General features: G+C 54.3%; 2 protein-coding genes across 2 annotated transcripts; both read right to left on the bottom strand.

Moving 5' to 3' along the window:
- On the bottom strand, nt 427-2,994 carry LOC110392040 (hemoglobin subunit beta/beta'-like). Its single transcript, XM_021383989.1, has 3 exons — nt 1,527-2,994; nt 1,209-1,431; nt 427-640 (listed from the first exon to the last, which is right to left on the bottom strand). The coding sequence occupies exons 1-3, from the start codon at nt 1,616-1,618 to the stop codon at nt 512-514; spliced, it is 444 nt and encodes a 147-aa protein (XP_021239664.1). The 5' UTR covers nt 1,619-2,994; the 3' UTR covers nt 427-511.
- LOC110392012 (hemoglobin subunit rho) lies at nt 6,022-14,990 on the bottom strand. The gene is made up of 3 exons (XM_021383957.1): nt 7,451-14,990; nt 7,119-7,341; nt 6,022-6,205 (listed from the first exon to the last, which is right to left on the bottom strand). Exons 1-3 carry the CDS (start codon nt 7,540-7,542, stop codon nt 6,077-6,079), a joined length of 444 nt encoding a protein of 147 aa, XP_021239632.1. The 5' UTR covers nt 7,543-14,990; the 3' UTR covers nt 6,022-6,076.

The raw sequence follows: 16,393 nt of genomic DNA, 5'->3' as shown, positions 1-16,393 counted from the left end.
GCATCATAGAATCATAGAAAACCCTGAGCTGGAAGGAGCCATAAGGATCATAAAGTCCAGCTCCTGGCTCCATGGCATGCTTCCTTCCATCAAAAAAGTTACAAACAACGCACCTCATCTCACTGCAATTGCACATTTTTGTACGAAGATTCATTCCATGTGAGCTGTGGAAGGTTACAACATTAAACACAGTGATGCTGCGTATGCCTCAGTGCAGAACCAGAGTGTTCCTATTTGTATTTTGCAGTATGTTTATTTATTCAGGTCTTGAATGATCACCATGTTCTCCAGCTTAGACAAATCTCACCTGCAGGAATTCATGGAAACAAGACACGTCCTGCAGCACCGTGTATGTGAGCACCTCGTTCCATTCCCAGCCCCCAGGGCAGCCCCCACCCCGACCCACAGAGAGGCAGAGACCCCATCCTGACTGCAGCAGTGGTGTTTATTTGGCAGTTACAGCCCAGCAGACCCCGAGGACGCCGGGAGCATCTCCAGGTGGCTGTGGGGCTCAGTGGTACTCGTGGGCCAGCGCATGGGCCACCACACGCACCATCTTCTGCCAGGCAGCCTGGCTGGCAGGAGTGAAGTCCTTGCCGAAGTGGGAGGCCAGGACGATGATGAGGATGTCCCCGAGGAGCTGGCGAAGGAGGAAGAAGAGAAACCATCAGCCAGTGCTGTCCCCGCCTCCTTCCCACCATGCAGCCAGCCCAGGGCAGTGACGGAGATCCATCACAAAGCAAGGAGCTGACCTATTGCAGCACATGCACAGCCCTGTTCCTGCCTCTCTGGCACTCACCGGGATGTTAGAACACGCTGAATCTCCCCCCCGCCAAACACCTTCCCTGCGCCAGCTGTGCCAGTGACCCCTCTCAGCTCTGGGTGGGTTTATTCTCTCCCTTCATTTCCCCCCTCCCCTGGCTCTCCTTTGGATCAGATCCCCTCATTCTGTTGAATGGCTATCTTTATTTTCTTTCCTGGATTAACGATTCCTTCACGTCCAAGCTCATCTCCTCCCCTCAAATCCTGTCTCGGTTTCTTCTCTTCTGCTCCCTGGCTGCTCCAGGCTGGTATTGTATCTCTCTATTCACTCTGCAGACTGTGCATAAATCACTCCACATTTTGTGCCCATCCACCCCACTTGCTTGCATCCCTCCTCCTGCACACCTCAGTCCCACAGCTCCTGCCTATTCTCCCCAGAGGCTCACCCTGAAGTTCTCGGGGTCCACATGCAGCTTCTCGCAGTGAAGTTTGCTCAGCTGGGCAAAGCTCTTCTTGATGTTGTCCAGGTTCTTCACAGCCTCCCCAAAGGAGGTGAGCACTTTTTTGCCGTGGGCGCGGACCATGGGGTTGCCAAGGATGGCGGTGGGGCTGGAGAGGTTCCCAAAGGATGCAAAGAACCTCTGGGTCCAGGGGTAGACAATCAGCAGCCTGCAGAGAGACGGGGGACACAAGCACACAGCTTCAATTGCAGCCATTTCTCTACCCTGGGTACAGCCGAGCTGATGCCCAGAAGCTGGACCTACCTGGCCAGGGCTTCAGCCCCGCAGTCGGCCACATTGACCTTGCCCCAGAGGCCGGTGATGAGCTGCTTCTCCTCAGCAGACCAGTGCACCATGGCGGCAGCTGAAGGTTTTGCTTTGGGCTTCCCTGAACAATGAGTAGGAAGTGAGGCCAAAGTCTGCCCACGGATTTTTATACACTAGTAACAGCTTGCCCTAATCTCAGTTGACATTGCCATTGGTTGGGACTGGGGAGGGAGCTGAGCTGCAGAAGGAAAGATAGCAAATTTGGATGCTGTCCAAGGGGAAAAGAGGCCCATTCCCCCTCTGTCTTCAAGTGGACCAGCTTCATCTCACACCCGTGCTCTCGCAGCCACAGCCCCGAGTGCAGGTGGAGCTGCCTGCGTGGCCCCTCCATGGCCATAGGTTTCTGATATCACTGCTGGTGGTTAGGGACTGAACTTGTGGAGGAGATCCAATGAGATAGACTGTGACGTCAAAGAGCTCGCAGTCTCTGCCTTGGCCTTGTTTTCAGACTCTTGATGGTGCTTTGGTGCCTGCACTCCTGGGAATCCATCGTGAACAGCTCTAGGCATCATCAGCCCCAAACTGAAGGATCAGAGGCTTTCTGGGAAACAAGAGCTCAATGCTTACCCCAGATGTAGGCCTCATGCTTTGAATGCAAGATTCCCCTTTCTTGTCAGTACTCACAAAGAGTTTCATGGCTGTTGTCCCTTGCTTTCGACCATAGTTGCTGCCCACCGTAGTTCTTCACAGTTGTTGTCTGTGTTGCCCATAGTAGTTCTCCACAGTTGTTGTCTGTGTTGTCCATAGCAGTTCTCCATAGCTGTCCGTAGCAGTTCTCCATAGCAGTCCACCATAGTTCTCCATGATTATTGTCCATAGTTGTCCATTGATTCAAAGTGTTTCCTACTAGCAGGGGCGGCTGTCAAAAAACAGGAAAAGCAGTCCTGCCAGTGTCATTAGCTTCACCTGATTCCTCTTTTGCTCCTCCTCCTTCAGCCCTGTTCCATGTGATGGTCTGAGCAGAACCAGAGGCTGCATGCCCCCCTTTGCAGCGGGTTGGTACTGGTCCACAATGAGGTCACAGCGAGGTGGATTCAGACTGGAAGTTGTCTGCAAGGCTGGCAAGAAGCACTCAGCTCTTTCTGCCGAACAGTGAGATGACTGAGGGATGCCTGGCAAAAAGAAAAGAACAGCTCAGACAGTCCCAGCCCTACACTCTACTTTGGAGGTCTCCTTCAGGAATGACTCCATCTCATGCATCTCTCTAAAACAGAACTCATTTGCATCCACATGGGACAGATTCATTTCACCCACGGCCCTTCCCCAGCATCCTTCCATCCTGCTGCCTCCTTTGGTCTGGTTGGAGGAACCCCGCGCGTGGTTCTTTGCTTCTTGGTGCACACTGGGCCATGCCAAATTCCATGGACAGGAACTTTTCTGTTTTATAGAATCATAGAATCATGGAATCCTTAGAGTTGGAAGGGACCTCTGGAGGCCGTCTAATCCAACTCCCCTGCAGTGCACAGGGACACCACAGCTCCATCAGGTTGCTCGGGGCCTGGTCCAGCCTCACCCTGAAAGTCTCCAGGAATGAAGCATCCACCACAACTCTGGGCAACCTGTTCAGTGCCTCACCACCCTCACTGTAACAGACTTTTTCCTTATATATAAGGAAAAAGTTGTTGTTTGAGCTTGAAGCCATTTCCCCTTGTTCTGTCACCACAGCACCTGCTGAAGAGTCATAGAATCATAGAATTAGCTAGGTTGGAAAAGACCTACAAGATCACCTAGTCCAACCATGTCTGTCCCCTTCTTTCCTGTCGCTCCCCTTCAGATACTGACAGGCCGCTCTCAGGTCACCTCGCAGCCTTCTCTTCTCCATGCTGCACAGCCCCAGCTCTCAGCCTGTCCTCGTAGGAGAGCTGTTCCATCCCTGGATCATTGCTGTGTCCCTCCTCTGGACGCGCTCCATCAGCTCCATGTCTCTCCTGCACTGAGCACTCCCCATCTGGGTGCAGTGCTCCAGCTGAGGCCTCACAGCGCAGAGCAGAGGGGCAGGATCACTCCCTCTCCCTGCTGGCCACGCTGCGTTTGATGCAGCCCAGGATCTGGTTGGCTTTCTGGGCTTGGAGGGCACAGTGCTGGCTCATGCCCAGCTTCCACCCACCGGTACCCCAGGTCTTTTTTGGCAGGGCTGTGCTCAATCCTTCCATCCCCCAGCTTGTATTGGAAATGGGGGTTGCCTCCACCTGGGTGCAGACCTTGCACTTGGATTTGTTGAAGCTCACGAGGTTCACCTGGGCCCACTGCTCAGCCTGTCTAGGTCCCTGTGGATGGCATCCCGTCCATCCCCATCTGCTGTGTCACTGCACCCCACAGCTCGGTGTCACCCACAAGCTGCTGAGGGTGCACGTGACCCCGCTGTCAGTGTCACTGATGAAGATATCAAAGATATTATGGATAAATCATCCTGCTGGCAGCAAGAGGCAGCTCTGGGCCTTCACAAAATAAGCAACATTTGTTGGTCACTCTGATTGCAGCAAGCAGCACCCTGTGCCAAGCTTTACTTATCAGCAGGACTGGCAGATGTACAGTCTCTGGACCTAAGCCAGTCGCTCTTCTCTCTCCTCCAGAAAATGCAATGGCTTGAGTTGAAAGCTGATCGGTCCTGCGAGTGTTTTTGCTCCCACTTTGTTTCTGTGATGGCCAAAATAGTAGGTAATAGGCAAAATAGCTAATGGCAAAAATAGTTCATTGGAGTAAAATATTGTAAAGGTGATGTTCCACAGGGTTTGATGGCAAGGCTCAGCTCATTACTTACTGCACAGATGATATAATAAAAATACAAGGTTTCCAGTGCAGGATCTTAATGCCCTGTGGTATAAGTTATGTATGACATTGGCCACTGAAGTTCTGCAGCTGGAAGAGATCTCTCAGCCCTGAGGAGTGTTCACAAGATGTGTCCCAACTCCAAGGGAGATCAGCACCATGCAGCCCACTGCACAGCAGGGACAGCTCCAAAGAGGGCTCAGCTCAGGCTGCAATAGCTGTCACCTGGAGAGTGTCCAGAGAAAGGATGGAGCTGCCAGGGGTCTGCAGCACAGCGCTGTGGGAGCGGCTGAGGGGATGGGATGGGTCAGTGTGGGGCAGAGGAGCTCAGGGGAGACCTCGTGGCTCCACAGCTCCTGGAAGGAGGTTGTGGCGGGGGGGGGTCAGCCTCTGCTCCTGGGTAACAGTGATAGGATGAGAGGGGATGGCCTCACGTTGTGCCAGGGGAGGGGCAGGTTGGGTATGAGGAACAATTTCTTCTCCATAGAGTGGTCAGGTGCTGGCACTGCCCAGGGAGTGGGGGTTCACCATCCGTGGAGGTGTGGCACTGAGGGGCATGGTCAGTGGGCATGGTGGGGTGGGCTGGGGTTGGGCTTGAGGATCCGGGAGGTCTGTTCCAGCCCTAAGGATTCAATTATTCTATGATTCAAACAGGGTATGTGCTCTGTGCCTCCGCCCCGCTAAATGCACCCGCATCATCGCGTGGCTCCAGTGTCCACCCTGTCTCAAGCACTGGGCACCTTTTCTCTTTTTGGAAACTCCCAGGGGTTTGGACTTCTCCTCTAACTAGGATGAATCCAAGGCACTGGGAACAATCCCGCCTCCCAAAATAATGCTGAAATGCCATTTTCTGCCTGACGGCAGCATGTTGCATTGTAGGAAAGCTGCACTGGTTTCTGTTGGTTTTTTGCTTTTTCCCCCCATGCCTGCATCCTCTGCCTGTCAGACAGGCTGGATGTGTAGCACAGATGGGTCACAAGTGCAAATCCCTGCTTTATCTGCAGGAAGGCAGAAAACATATTCCTAAATCATGCAAAACAGGGGTTTCATCATTCTGAGACAGACGTCTCTTTTCCTGTTGTTGTTTTTTAAGTTACTTCTGAATTAAACTTATGTGCTTCCACAGAACTCTTCCATTACAGTGAAAAATCATTGTTCATTAAGCCAATCTGAGCTAAAAATGGTCTGGTCCTATGTAAAAGCTGCCCTTGGCCCCTCCTTTCCAGACATCTACATCTTTTTGCAGAGAGCATCTTCTGCTCAGAATGCCCGAGGCTCCTGGAAGGAGCATTTTCATCTGATACAGAAAAGGCTTTTTACCACCTTCTTGAGGATACATTTTTCAGTCTAAGCTACCTTGAGGGAATCTCTCCAAATCTATACCCCTGCACGCACTGCGGGCCGGGAAGCTGCTGGCCCTGCAGCTCTGCCTTCTGCGCAGAATCGGGCAGAATATTCCCTGGTGATTTCTGCAGACCCAAGGCACTGCTTGGTGAGCTGGGATGTGCCAAGAGCTGGATGAAAGCCCACTGCCCCCAGATGTCCCCAGCTGTCTCCCACTTTGGCAAACCTGGCTGTCTTTTTGGACCATGATGCTCCCAGCAGCCCTGAGTCCTCTTTCCCCCCTGCTCCCACCGTCCCCACAACAGAGAACACCAAGCAGTTCAGGCAACGTGTTTTTTTTATTGACTTTCACAGCTGTGTCCTGCTCTGGGCACTCAGTGGTACTTGTAGGCCAGGGCATGGGCCACCACGCTGACCAGCTTCTGCCAGACAGCCTGGCAGGTCGGGGTGAAGTCCTTGGTGAAGTGCGCGGCCAGCACGATGATGAGGATGTTCCCCAGGAGCTGTGGGGAGAAGGGAAGCAATGGGGTCAGTACGGTGTGGAGCACCCCCACCCTTCACAGGACCCAGGGGTCTCAGCAAAACCCCATTGCTCTGAGGGGTTCAGAGATGCTTTTTCTGCAGGAAAATGTCCTGTGCTCACCACAAGCACCAAGATCCACCTGCCCCGTCCTTGCATTGTCTCACACCTGCTTTCTCCAGTCTCTAAGCTGTATTCCCAAACCTTTTCTGAGTTTCTTTTCTTTTTTTCCCTGCTGTGAATCCCCACGCCTACTGGAGCTGGGGCTCAAGTCAGTGCCACGTCTGCCTGCTGCATCCCCAAAGCAGGGACAGGAATGGAAGCCAACAGCCTCATCCAGCCCCCGCAGCCACAGCCCACCCCAGCACCCTGCTCTCCTTTGCTCCCCTCCTGCTCCCCTCCTTCATCCGCTGACCTTGTCCCACACCCAGACCTCTCTGTCTCTAATCCCAGTCTGCTGATCTCTCCCCATCAGCACCCAGCCCCTGATGATCCCCGAGTCTCCATCCCACATTTTCCCTCTCCACCCATATCTGTCTGCCTTGGAAGAAGAGGGGGTGAGGTTCTCCCACCCCTGGGGGCAGAATGTGCCGAGGAGAAGCTGCACATGGCCCTCATCTCCTTGACCCTCAGCACCACTCAGCCTCCCTTCTGCTTTTCTCCAGCCTCCAGGCGCTCAGAGCATCTCCCTGTATTTGTCCCCAGATCTGTCACAGCCTGGAGCCCCTTCCTTCAAATTATCAGATGCACAGCCTTCCCTCTCCTTCTTAAGGATACACTTCCCATCCAAGCCAGCCCCTTTCTCTTCAATACCTAAAATATCTGCTACTTAATTTACCCCAAAACACTTTGGTCAAAGGATGGAGGGACAGACGGACAACCCCCACACAGCTCACCCTGAAGTTCTCGGGATCCACGTGCAGCTTCTCGCAGTGCAGCTCCGACAGCTTGGCGTAGGTGTTCTTGATGTTGTCCAGGTTCTTCACGGCTTCCCCAAAGGAGCTCAGCACTTTCTTACCATGAGCGCGGACCTTGGGGTTACCAATGATGGCGGTGGGGCTGGAGAGGTTCCCGAAGTTATCGAAGAACCTCTGGGTCCAGGGGTAGACGATCAGCAGCCTGCAGAGAGATGGGGCACACAAGCACACACCGTTAACACTCCCTCCTAAAATTGCCATGGTTTCTGTACCCAGGGTGCAGCCGAGCCGATGCCCAGCAGCAGACCTACCTGGCCAGGGCTTCGGCGCCGCATTCCTCCACGTTGACTTTGCCCCAGACGCTGGTGATGAGCTGCTTCTCCTCAGCGGACCAGTGCACCATGGTGGCGGTGGGGTTGGCGTGCGGCTGCGGGAGCACACAGAGCTTGGAGCTGAGCTGCAGACCCCGGGGGCTTTTATCCGCTGCCAGCAGCTCCTCCCCACCCCGCGCTGTGGGGTCATTGGCTGGGACGGGGGGGATCCATGCCGGGGGGTTCAGTCCATGGGGTGGTCAGCGTGCACAAGGTGTGGTCTTCCATGAATAGCCAGTGACCAGCTTAACAGGCGGCTCCGGACACAGCAGCCCTTATCTCACTGTCCTCACTGCAGCCCTGCACATAGCACCCCTGCAGAAGGCACCAAACCCTTCTCAGCATGATGCATTCCAATGGCTTCATGCCTGCAGTGCCCAGATGTTGGCTCCTCTGCAGCATTTACAGGCTCCCTAAACCTGGGGGTATTTCTGAGACAGGTGGCAATGAGCCTGCACACTTCCCTGGCCCTTCTGCCCAGCATCAGGTCCCTGGGGATGCTGAGGGCTCTTGTGCCCGGATGCAGCTATGTAACTTTGGATCATAGAATCCTAGTGCCATAGAACTGTTTGAGTCAGAAGAGACCTTTAAAGGCCATCTGGTAGGACTCTCCCACAATGAGCGGGGGCAGCCTCAGCTTAACCAGGTGCTCAGAGCCCTGTCCAGCCTGACCTTGACTGTCTCCAGGGGCAGGGCATCAACCACTTCTCTGGGCAACCTGTGCTAGTGCTTCACCACCCTTATTGTTAACAACCTTTTCCTTGTATTCAGTCTAAATCTCCCTTGTGCTCTCTCTTCTGGGAAATAAAAGGCCTTGCACAAGGACGGCAGGACCAGCCACCCTACAGCCAGACCAGTCATGCTCCTTTCCCTGGTTCAGAGCCTGAGCAAAGGCTTCTGCTTGGCTCTGGGACTCACTCTCCCTTTGAACTTGGTTTTTGCTTTTCCTGGACTGAAAGGCACAAGCAAAACTGTGCCCCTGTGCATGGGCACACAAAGACAGGATGCAGGAGGCATGCAGAACCCCAGCAGGGCTGTGGGGTTTGGCTCTTTCAGAGGCAGCCTGGGAGGCTTCATACACTGGGGGCATGGTTAGTGGGCATGGTGGTGATGGATTGATGGTTGGACTTGATGATCTCGGAGGTCTTTTCCAACCTTAATGATTCAATGCAGGGTAGTTGAGCTGGATGATCTCTGAAGGTCCCTTCCAGCTCAAACGATTTTATGATTCTATTAACGGGCATCATAGTGATGGATTGATGGTTGGACTCGATCTTGGGAGGTCTTTTCCAACCTTCAGGATTCTCTGGGTCTATGATTCCATGATCCAGACCTTTGACCTGTGCCAGTTACAGATCAATACTGGCCCACCGCCCTCCATGGAGCGGCACTGAGCAGTGGGAACCAGCACAGGGGAATTGGACCAGATGGTTTTTAAAGTTTCCTTCCAACTGAAACCATTCTACGATGCGTGGACATCCCAGTGTGATCCAGTTGGGACCGCCGATGGATGTAGTCACCCTACAGATGCAGCACCCTAGGAGAAATTCTTATTTGGCATTATCTATTTATTTATTTATGTATCTATTTATTTCGAATTTCTGAGTCCCGTGCGAGGCCCCTTGCCACGGCGAGGCGGTCACCGGGGCTCTCCGATAATGCCGTGCAGGGCGCGGGCTGCTCAGCACAGATAAGTGTATCACACAGGTGGCCAGTGCATGCTGCCCTTCTCACCTAAAGAGCAGACACGGAGCCACACGCCCACGGTTCCTGGGGGGATCCGAAGGCTTCTGAAGTTCTTCAGTTTTTAGTAAGGCTCGTAGAATGAAATCGAATACGTGCAACCCCCAAATCGCACGCAGATATTCTCATTCTGTGTCAGGCAGCACAGCACTGAGCAGAGAGCTGGCCAGGACAGCTGCATGCACAGCTGGGGGGCAGTGAACAGCCTGGCGTGCCCCTCTCCGTTATTGCTCGGTTATTACTTCTCTTCCTGCTGTCTGCTTTGCCTGGCAGACCCGTGCTAAGGATAAAATCCAAGCTACGTCTGGGTTTATTATTAGCAATGTATTTGCCTCATCTGTGATGGGAGTCTCATTTTCAGCTCGGTGGAGCTGAACTTTCAATAAAAAAGATAATGATGTTTTTCTTCTGCATGTGGGCCTGCAGCATGACAGAGCTCGGGGAGGGGAGGCAGAGTGGAGAGCAAAGCTGGGACAAGCAGGAAGCACTGGACACAGTGCTCGGAGGAGAGCCCTGCACCTTTACTGCTAATGAGGATCTGTGGTCAATAAACGCTGATTTTCTGGACTCCATGGAAAAGCAGGCACAGGGGAGAGAAACCTCAGGTCCCTGTCCCACACTGTGACCCACTCAGGTCTGCTCTCATGGGTGCACAGTGGAGCAGGATCACATCTCCTTGAGGTGGATAAGGGTGGTCCTGAGAGCCATGGGCGGGGGGAAGAAGAGGAAACAGAGCAGAGGTGCTCTTCGTTGTACCAAGGCAAGCTCATGTGGTGCAGAGCTGACCGATCCTTGCCACGCTGCTGATGCAGAGCTGCTCCAGGGGCAAAGCAGCCTTCAGGCTACAGCCTGGATGTACCCCAAAAAGAGAACTGGGGCAGAGTCTTACAGAACAGCCACAGACCCAAAGGGACAGGCAGAGCTTCTGCTCTGGGCCCTCTCAGGACATGCTTAATGAGAAATTTAGGAAAATTAGCAACCAGCTGGCATGAATCACCATAACTTATACACCTTGCCATGCCTGAACACGAGCACCAAGGATTTCTGAGGATGCCATTTCCTTAGGAGGGAAGAGGAGGCAGAAGAGACCCCAGAAGAGGTGCGGGCATGGCACAGTGCAGTCAGAGCAGGCCGTGGTTTCACAGCAAGCAGGCAGAGGGCTCGATGCTATTGCTGCAGGGAGAGCCATCTAACTGAGCCCTGGCTCATCCCTCAGCACTCTGCCTTCAGATTAAAGACAGCTCAAACGGCTTCTGTTTCACAGCAATAAACTAAGGGGGAATATAACCGTGGGTTCCATGAGCACTGCTCCACTCCCACGGTGTCTGGTGGTACACAGCACTGGGTCTGTGGCAGACAGAGGTCAGTGCCCTGGCCCTGCAGCCTGGATGCTGCTGCAGGCACCTCAGCCTGTTCATTCCATTTTCAGAGGTCAGGAACTCAACATTTCTGCACTGCAGGCTGTTCATAAACTTCTGACTGTATCAGTGAAAATAAACTAACAGCAAAGCACTGGTTCTAGCTGTCCACCTCCTGTTGCCTTAAGGAGTGCAGTGAAATTCATCGGGGGGCATGGGCTCACTCCTCACGCAGATGTGTCATTTGGGGATCCAAGCTTAACCCTTTGTGCATGTTAGCCCTGAATCCACGAGGCGCGGAGCAGCCCTGGCTGTGCCCAGGTCATTATTCATGTGGTCCAGTGTCAGGCACTCAGGGCCTGGGCTTCATGCCATACAAGTTACTTGCAGTGCAAACATCAGCACAGGAGCTGGCTTACAGCCTTGTGCTGTGGTGGTTTAATAACACAGGGAATCTCGTGTGTCTGAAATTTTGGTCTCAGTGTGCAGTTTGGGGCTGTTCACAGCAGAAATGCACAGAAATGCACAGAGGACCTCTGGGGCACTGCAGCAGAGGGTCCTGGCCCTATTCACATACCCCTCTCCCCATATCCTTGTAAAGGATTGCTCCAGGCTCTGTTCAGAGATGAGCAAGAGGAAGGGATGCAAGGCACGAGGTCAGGTGTGAGAGCCAGGATATTCCGAGAAAAGTGAATGATTCAATTACACAGCTGCTGGGTTATCCCTCGGCAGAAGAACTCAGGCAAAAGCAATCCAGAAATGGGCCAAAGCAGCTCTGCATTGATGAGCAGGTGTCCCAAGGCACTGTCATTTGAGGTAAGGCTTTTCCTGCCTGTTACCAAGCTGATGCTTTGCTCTCGCCCCTGCTCCTCACCAGGGTGCCCGGGATCCTTGCCAGGGTGTCCATCTACCCTGCACAAGGACACAGACCCCAGACCAAGAGTTCCAACCTCTGTCCTCCCACTGGAGCCCCTGCCTTGGGCTGGGAGCGAACCGAGCCCCAGGAACACCGGGGTGGGAAGTGTTGGGGCACACTGCAAGGGACAGCGCAGAACTTCCCGAGGAGCAGCAGACGGGGCTCGGGGCAAGGGGCTCACCATCACAGCACCCCTCTCCAGGAGCAGGCTCAGCCCTTCCTGCAGTGCTCGGAGCAGCATCCCCACAGCACAACACCCCCTATCAGCTGCAGTGCAGCCCGCTGCCCGCTGCCCCCCTATCGCCCCCCGGCAGCCCCACGCCCTGCCAGCCCCACACCAGATAGTTCCTCACCACCCTGGCTGCAGCCCGAGATAAATCCAGCGCCAGGCTGCACCCACCACGCCACTGCCTGCTTTTTCCCCTTGGGTTTAGCAGAAGTGGGCCGGGGTCCGTTCTGCTGCTGCTGGCACACGCGGGCACAACTCCACCCGGCAGCTGCTGTCACTTCCCAGTGTCACACTGCTGTGCAGCCATGGTATCTATGGGGAAACTGAGTTTTGCTCTCATCGTTGTCCTTAGGGAGAGGAGAGGTGTTGCAGGGGAGGATTTGAGGGGTCTTCTTCATCACTAGTGCCCAAAACACTGAGACTAGTGCCAAGTGAACACAGCACAGCTGATGGGCCAGGAGGGAGCTGAGCAACCCCCCCCCGCCCCCGCAGTGTGGGGTTCCTAGAGGTGTCCCCAGGGGGTTCTGTGCAGGAGGTGAGTGTGGGAAGAGGGAGGGGGGAGAACCAGAGCCACAGAGAAGGACCCTTCTGGGACCATTCAGGTGAAATAAATGATTGCAATGCCACAGACTGAGGCAGGGCTGTGAATTATAGTGCTCTGACCAGGAAGGCAGCAATGCAAAAATGTCTTCAAACATTCTGAGATGTTGTGTCCTATACATTACCTTATGTCCTGCATGTGACTGCTTCCTACAAGTGACACTGTGTCTTTTATGTCACATTGTGTCTTACAGCCACGTTGTGTCCAATGGGTGATGTTGTGTCCTGTATGTGACATTGGATCCTACACATCACATCATGTCCTACACGAGGCATTGTGTACTGCATGTGACAGTTGTGTCCTACATGTAACATTGCATCCTACAGGAGCCATTGTGTCTTACAGGTCACACTGTGTCTTATAGGTCATACTGTGTCCTGTATGTCACACTGTGTCCTACCAGTGACCCGTGCCCATTCAGCACAGTAGTGAACTGGGGAGTTCTACAGAGGAGGCTCTGCCAGTGCAGGGTCCAAACTCACAGCTGTAGGCTCAGGAGAGCAGAAAGTGGCTGCAAGGCCACTGCCCAAGGCTGGACGCTGGGTGTTCCCCAGCTGCAGGCAAGAAGGGAGCTGGGAAGGACCCCATCCCCCAGGTACCCAGCACTCAGTGGTAGCCTCAAGAGCTGTGTCCCAGACTGTGCAGCCCCAGGCGCTTGCTAATGAAAGGTGCCTGTGAGCAAGGAAGGTTCCTGTGGGGCCAGGAAGGTGCATTGCTGTGCTCAGGGCAGGGCCTTCCTCCTCCTGTTTGCAGCATGGAACCACTGGGTGAGGAACGCACTTTCTGCACAGGTTATGTTCCCCTGATGCCTTTGAAGCAGTGAATGCTGGCAGTGGACCAGGGAAGGGCCTGAAGTCCATCACAAATTTTGCTCAGCTCCCCACAGCTCCACACCATCATCTCAACACCGTGCCCTGGGCAGAGCCTCTTTCATCCAGTCACAGAACCATGGAATCATTGAGGTCAGAAAAGACCTTCAAGATCACCAAGCCCAGCCATCAACCTGACCTCGCAAGTACCACCACTAAGCCCTTATACTATGTCCACACATCTTTTAAATACCCCCAGGCATGGGGACTCCACCACTGCCACGGGCATTCCTCTCTTGACCACCCTCTCCATGAAGGAATTCTTTTTCATGCCCAATCTAAACCTTCCCTGGCACAACCTGGGACCACTGCACAACATGAGACCATTGTACGACATAGAAGCGTAGAACGGTGTGGGTTGGAAGGGACCTCAAGGTTCCTCAAGTTGGAACCATCAGGTTCCAACTCCCCTGCCACAGGCAGGGCCACCAACCTCCAGAATACTGTCGTACAACATGAGACCAGTGCACAGTGTGACATTATTGTACCACCTGGGACCACTGCACAGCATGAGACCAGTACACAGCATGAGACCATTGCACAACATGAGACCATTGCACTGCATGAGACCACTGCACAATGCGAGACTACTGTATCCCCTGGGACCAGTGCACAACATGAGACCAGTGCGCAGTCTGAGGCCGCTGCACTGCATGAGACCATTGCACTAAGTGGGACCACTGCACTACATGAGATCACTGCACAGCATGAGACTGCTCCACAACCTGAGAACATTGCACGAGGTGAGACCACTGCACAACATGACTCCTTTCTCCCAGGGGTCCCGCACAGCGGTAGCACTGTGGGGCTGAGCTGATCCGAAGACAGGGAACAGCCCACAAATGCTGGCTCCCCCACCTCGAGGGCCACGATGCTGAGGCTGCCCTGCAGCAGGGCACTCGGGTGGGCTCTCAAGCCCACTTTCTGCAGCAGGATGCTTTAGCCATTGGTGCAAGGAGCTCGCAGCAGCGCCGTGCTGAGTCATGGCTGTGTGTGGTTGCCATGGGGCGATAACGCGGCTGGTGCAAACAGAGCGCGGCCGGGCAGTGATAAGGCCCTTGGCTCACTTTTGTGCTGCGTCAGAATTCTGAGGCAGCAGAAAATATTTCTGCTGAGGCAGTGTAGCAGCCAACTGAAAAAATATTTCGTGCTTTTTGTATTTATTCCTATTTTCCAGCAGAGCCAGGAGAGTGCACGGCCCCTGGTTACTCAGCAAAGGCTGGACACGTGTCCTGCAGCAGTGGGAATTCCCAGCTGCCCTCCATCCCAGGGCAGTCAGCAGTGACCATATTCCCAAGGGGGCAGTGGGACACGTCCTGATGGCCAGCCCCTCTTCTCCAGGGGGGTGGGGGAGTCACCAGGGATGGAGGTGTTTAACCACGGAGATATGGCACTGAGGGACATGGTCAATAGACATGATGTGATGGGTTGGGGTTGGACTTGGGGATCTTGCAGGGCTTTTCTAACCTTCATGATTCAACGATTCTATGACCCTGTGTGCTGGGGAGAGGACTGAAATTTGGCAGCTGCTTTTGGAATCTCTCCTATTTCTGCAGCACAAAACCTTGCTTCTCTGCACACAGGAAGGCTCCCGGGAGCTCAGGGAGCCCCCTGCTTCCCCATGCTGGCACAGCTCCTGATCCATCAGATCAGCTGGTGGCTGGTGTTCAGCAGTGGGGAAACTGATGCAGGGCAGCCGCTCACCCCAGGGGTCCCAGGATGCTCCAGGCAGGGCAAAGTCCCCATTAGGAAAGGGATCCCAGAGTGGCTGAGTGCTGCCAAACCGCACCTGTCTCCAACAAGTCAGGTACAGCAAAACTCCCTAACTAGGTTTCCAGTAGTGCTCAGGCTGGAAGTGGTCCCTGACCCACTTCATTCCAGCGTGCTGCCCTCTGGGCTGTGCTGAGCAGCTGCGTCCACTCACTACTGGTACTCCTGCACGTGCCCTAACATGGGGCTCATTTGCTGGGGTTGAGGGGTTTGGGGTGAGCATGGTTTGGGGTGATTCACAGCACAGAACATTGCATTCAGAAACCTTAGGCTGTCCAGAGTGAGCTGCTGCCTGTCACCCCCTGAGCTGCTGTTTTACACAAGCCCCTTTCCACCGGGCAAGCAGACTGCAGCTGAAGGCACCGCCACTGCCCTGGGACATGCTTTATTCTGCCTGTTCATAATACAAATCCTGCAGCACGGGGAAGAGGAGGATCAGAGCTCAGGGTAATGCGAGGGGCAGTCTGGCTGGCAGCTTTGCTTTCTGTCTATCTTCAGCAGACCAACACTCCGACCAGGAGCAGCTCAGCTGTCAACTCCAAAACACCCTGCAAATGGAAGCAAACAGTATTCTGTAGGCAGGGAAACTGAGGCATGGGTTTAAGGAAGAGAGAGGGGGAAGAAAAAAAAAACAAACAGAAAAAGGAAGGCCAGGCTGGCCCTAATCCTAACCATGGCTGTAACTCTTGCTCCCCACAGGCACCCATGGGTGCCACACGAGCCATGCTGGCAGGGCATTCCGAGGGGAAGCCGCTTGCATGTGCGGAGGGGGCACAGCAGCAATAAAATCCTCCCTGTGAATTTCTGTGTTCACACTTTTTCTCCTCTGCACCCGTTTCCTCCTTTACTCTGAGTCCATAACAGCACCCAGGGAAGCCCACACGATCCTCTTTTTAGTGGGCACAAGCACTCGGGTGCTTTGTTTTCTCAGGGCTGAGCAAAGCGGCAGCAGACCCTGACAGCGCCCATCTGGGCTGGGAGGGCTCCAAGGTCTCCTCCAGGTACCCCGACCCACAGAAACCAGCTCAGCTCCACCCCACTGCGAGGAACACCCCGTGACAGCGTGTCCCCCCGTGCAGGTGGAGTTGTGCTGCAGAGAGGCCATCCCCAGCCCTGAATCTAAGCCAGGGGCACTGGGAGTAAGGTCCGAGCTGGGAGGGGATCTGGCCCTGTGCACTGACTTGCTGTAGAAGGTGCTGTGTGTTGCTCCCTGGCACTTACACCCAGCATCCAGGATGGGGATATGGTCTTCCCCTGCCAGACCTCCATCGAACCAGTGTCCACGGTTTAGATCTTTGAGCTGGCACCTCCCTAAGGTGGTTTCTCTTTGCAGTAAAACTGCCTCCACCACCTCCCTGTGCACCATGTCAGCTCCCTGAGGTGGGCGTTGCTCCGAG

Source organism: Numida meleagris, chromosome 1, assembly GCF_002078875.1.
Source record: "Numida meleagris isolate 19003 breed g44 Domestic line chromosome 1, NumMel1.0, whole genome shotgun sequence".
NCBI lineage: Eukaryota > Metazoa > Chordata > Aves > Galliformes > Numididae > Numida > Numida meleagris.
Note: the sequence above shows the minus strand (reverse complement) of the source record. Positions and strands in the feature narration are given on the sequence as shown.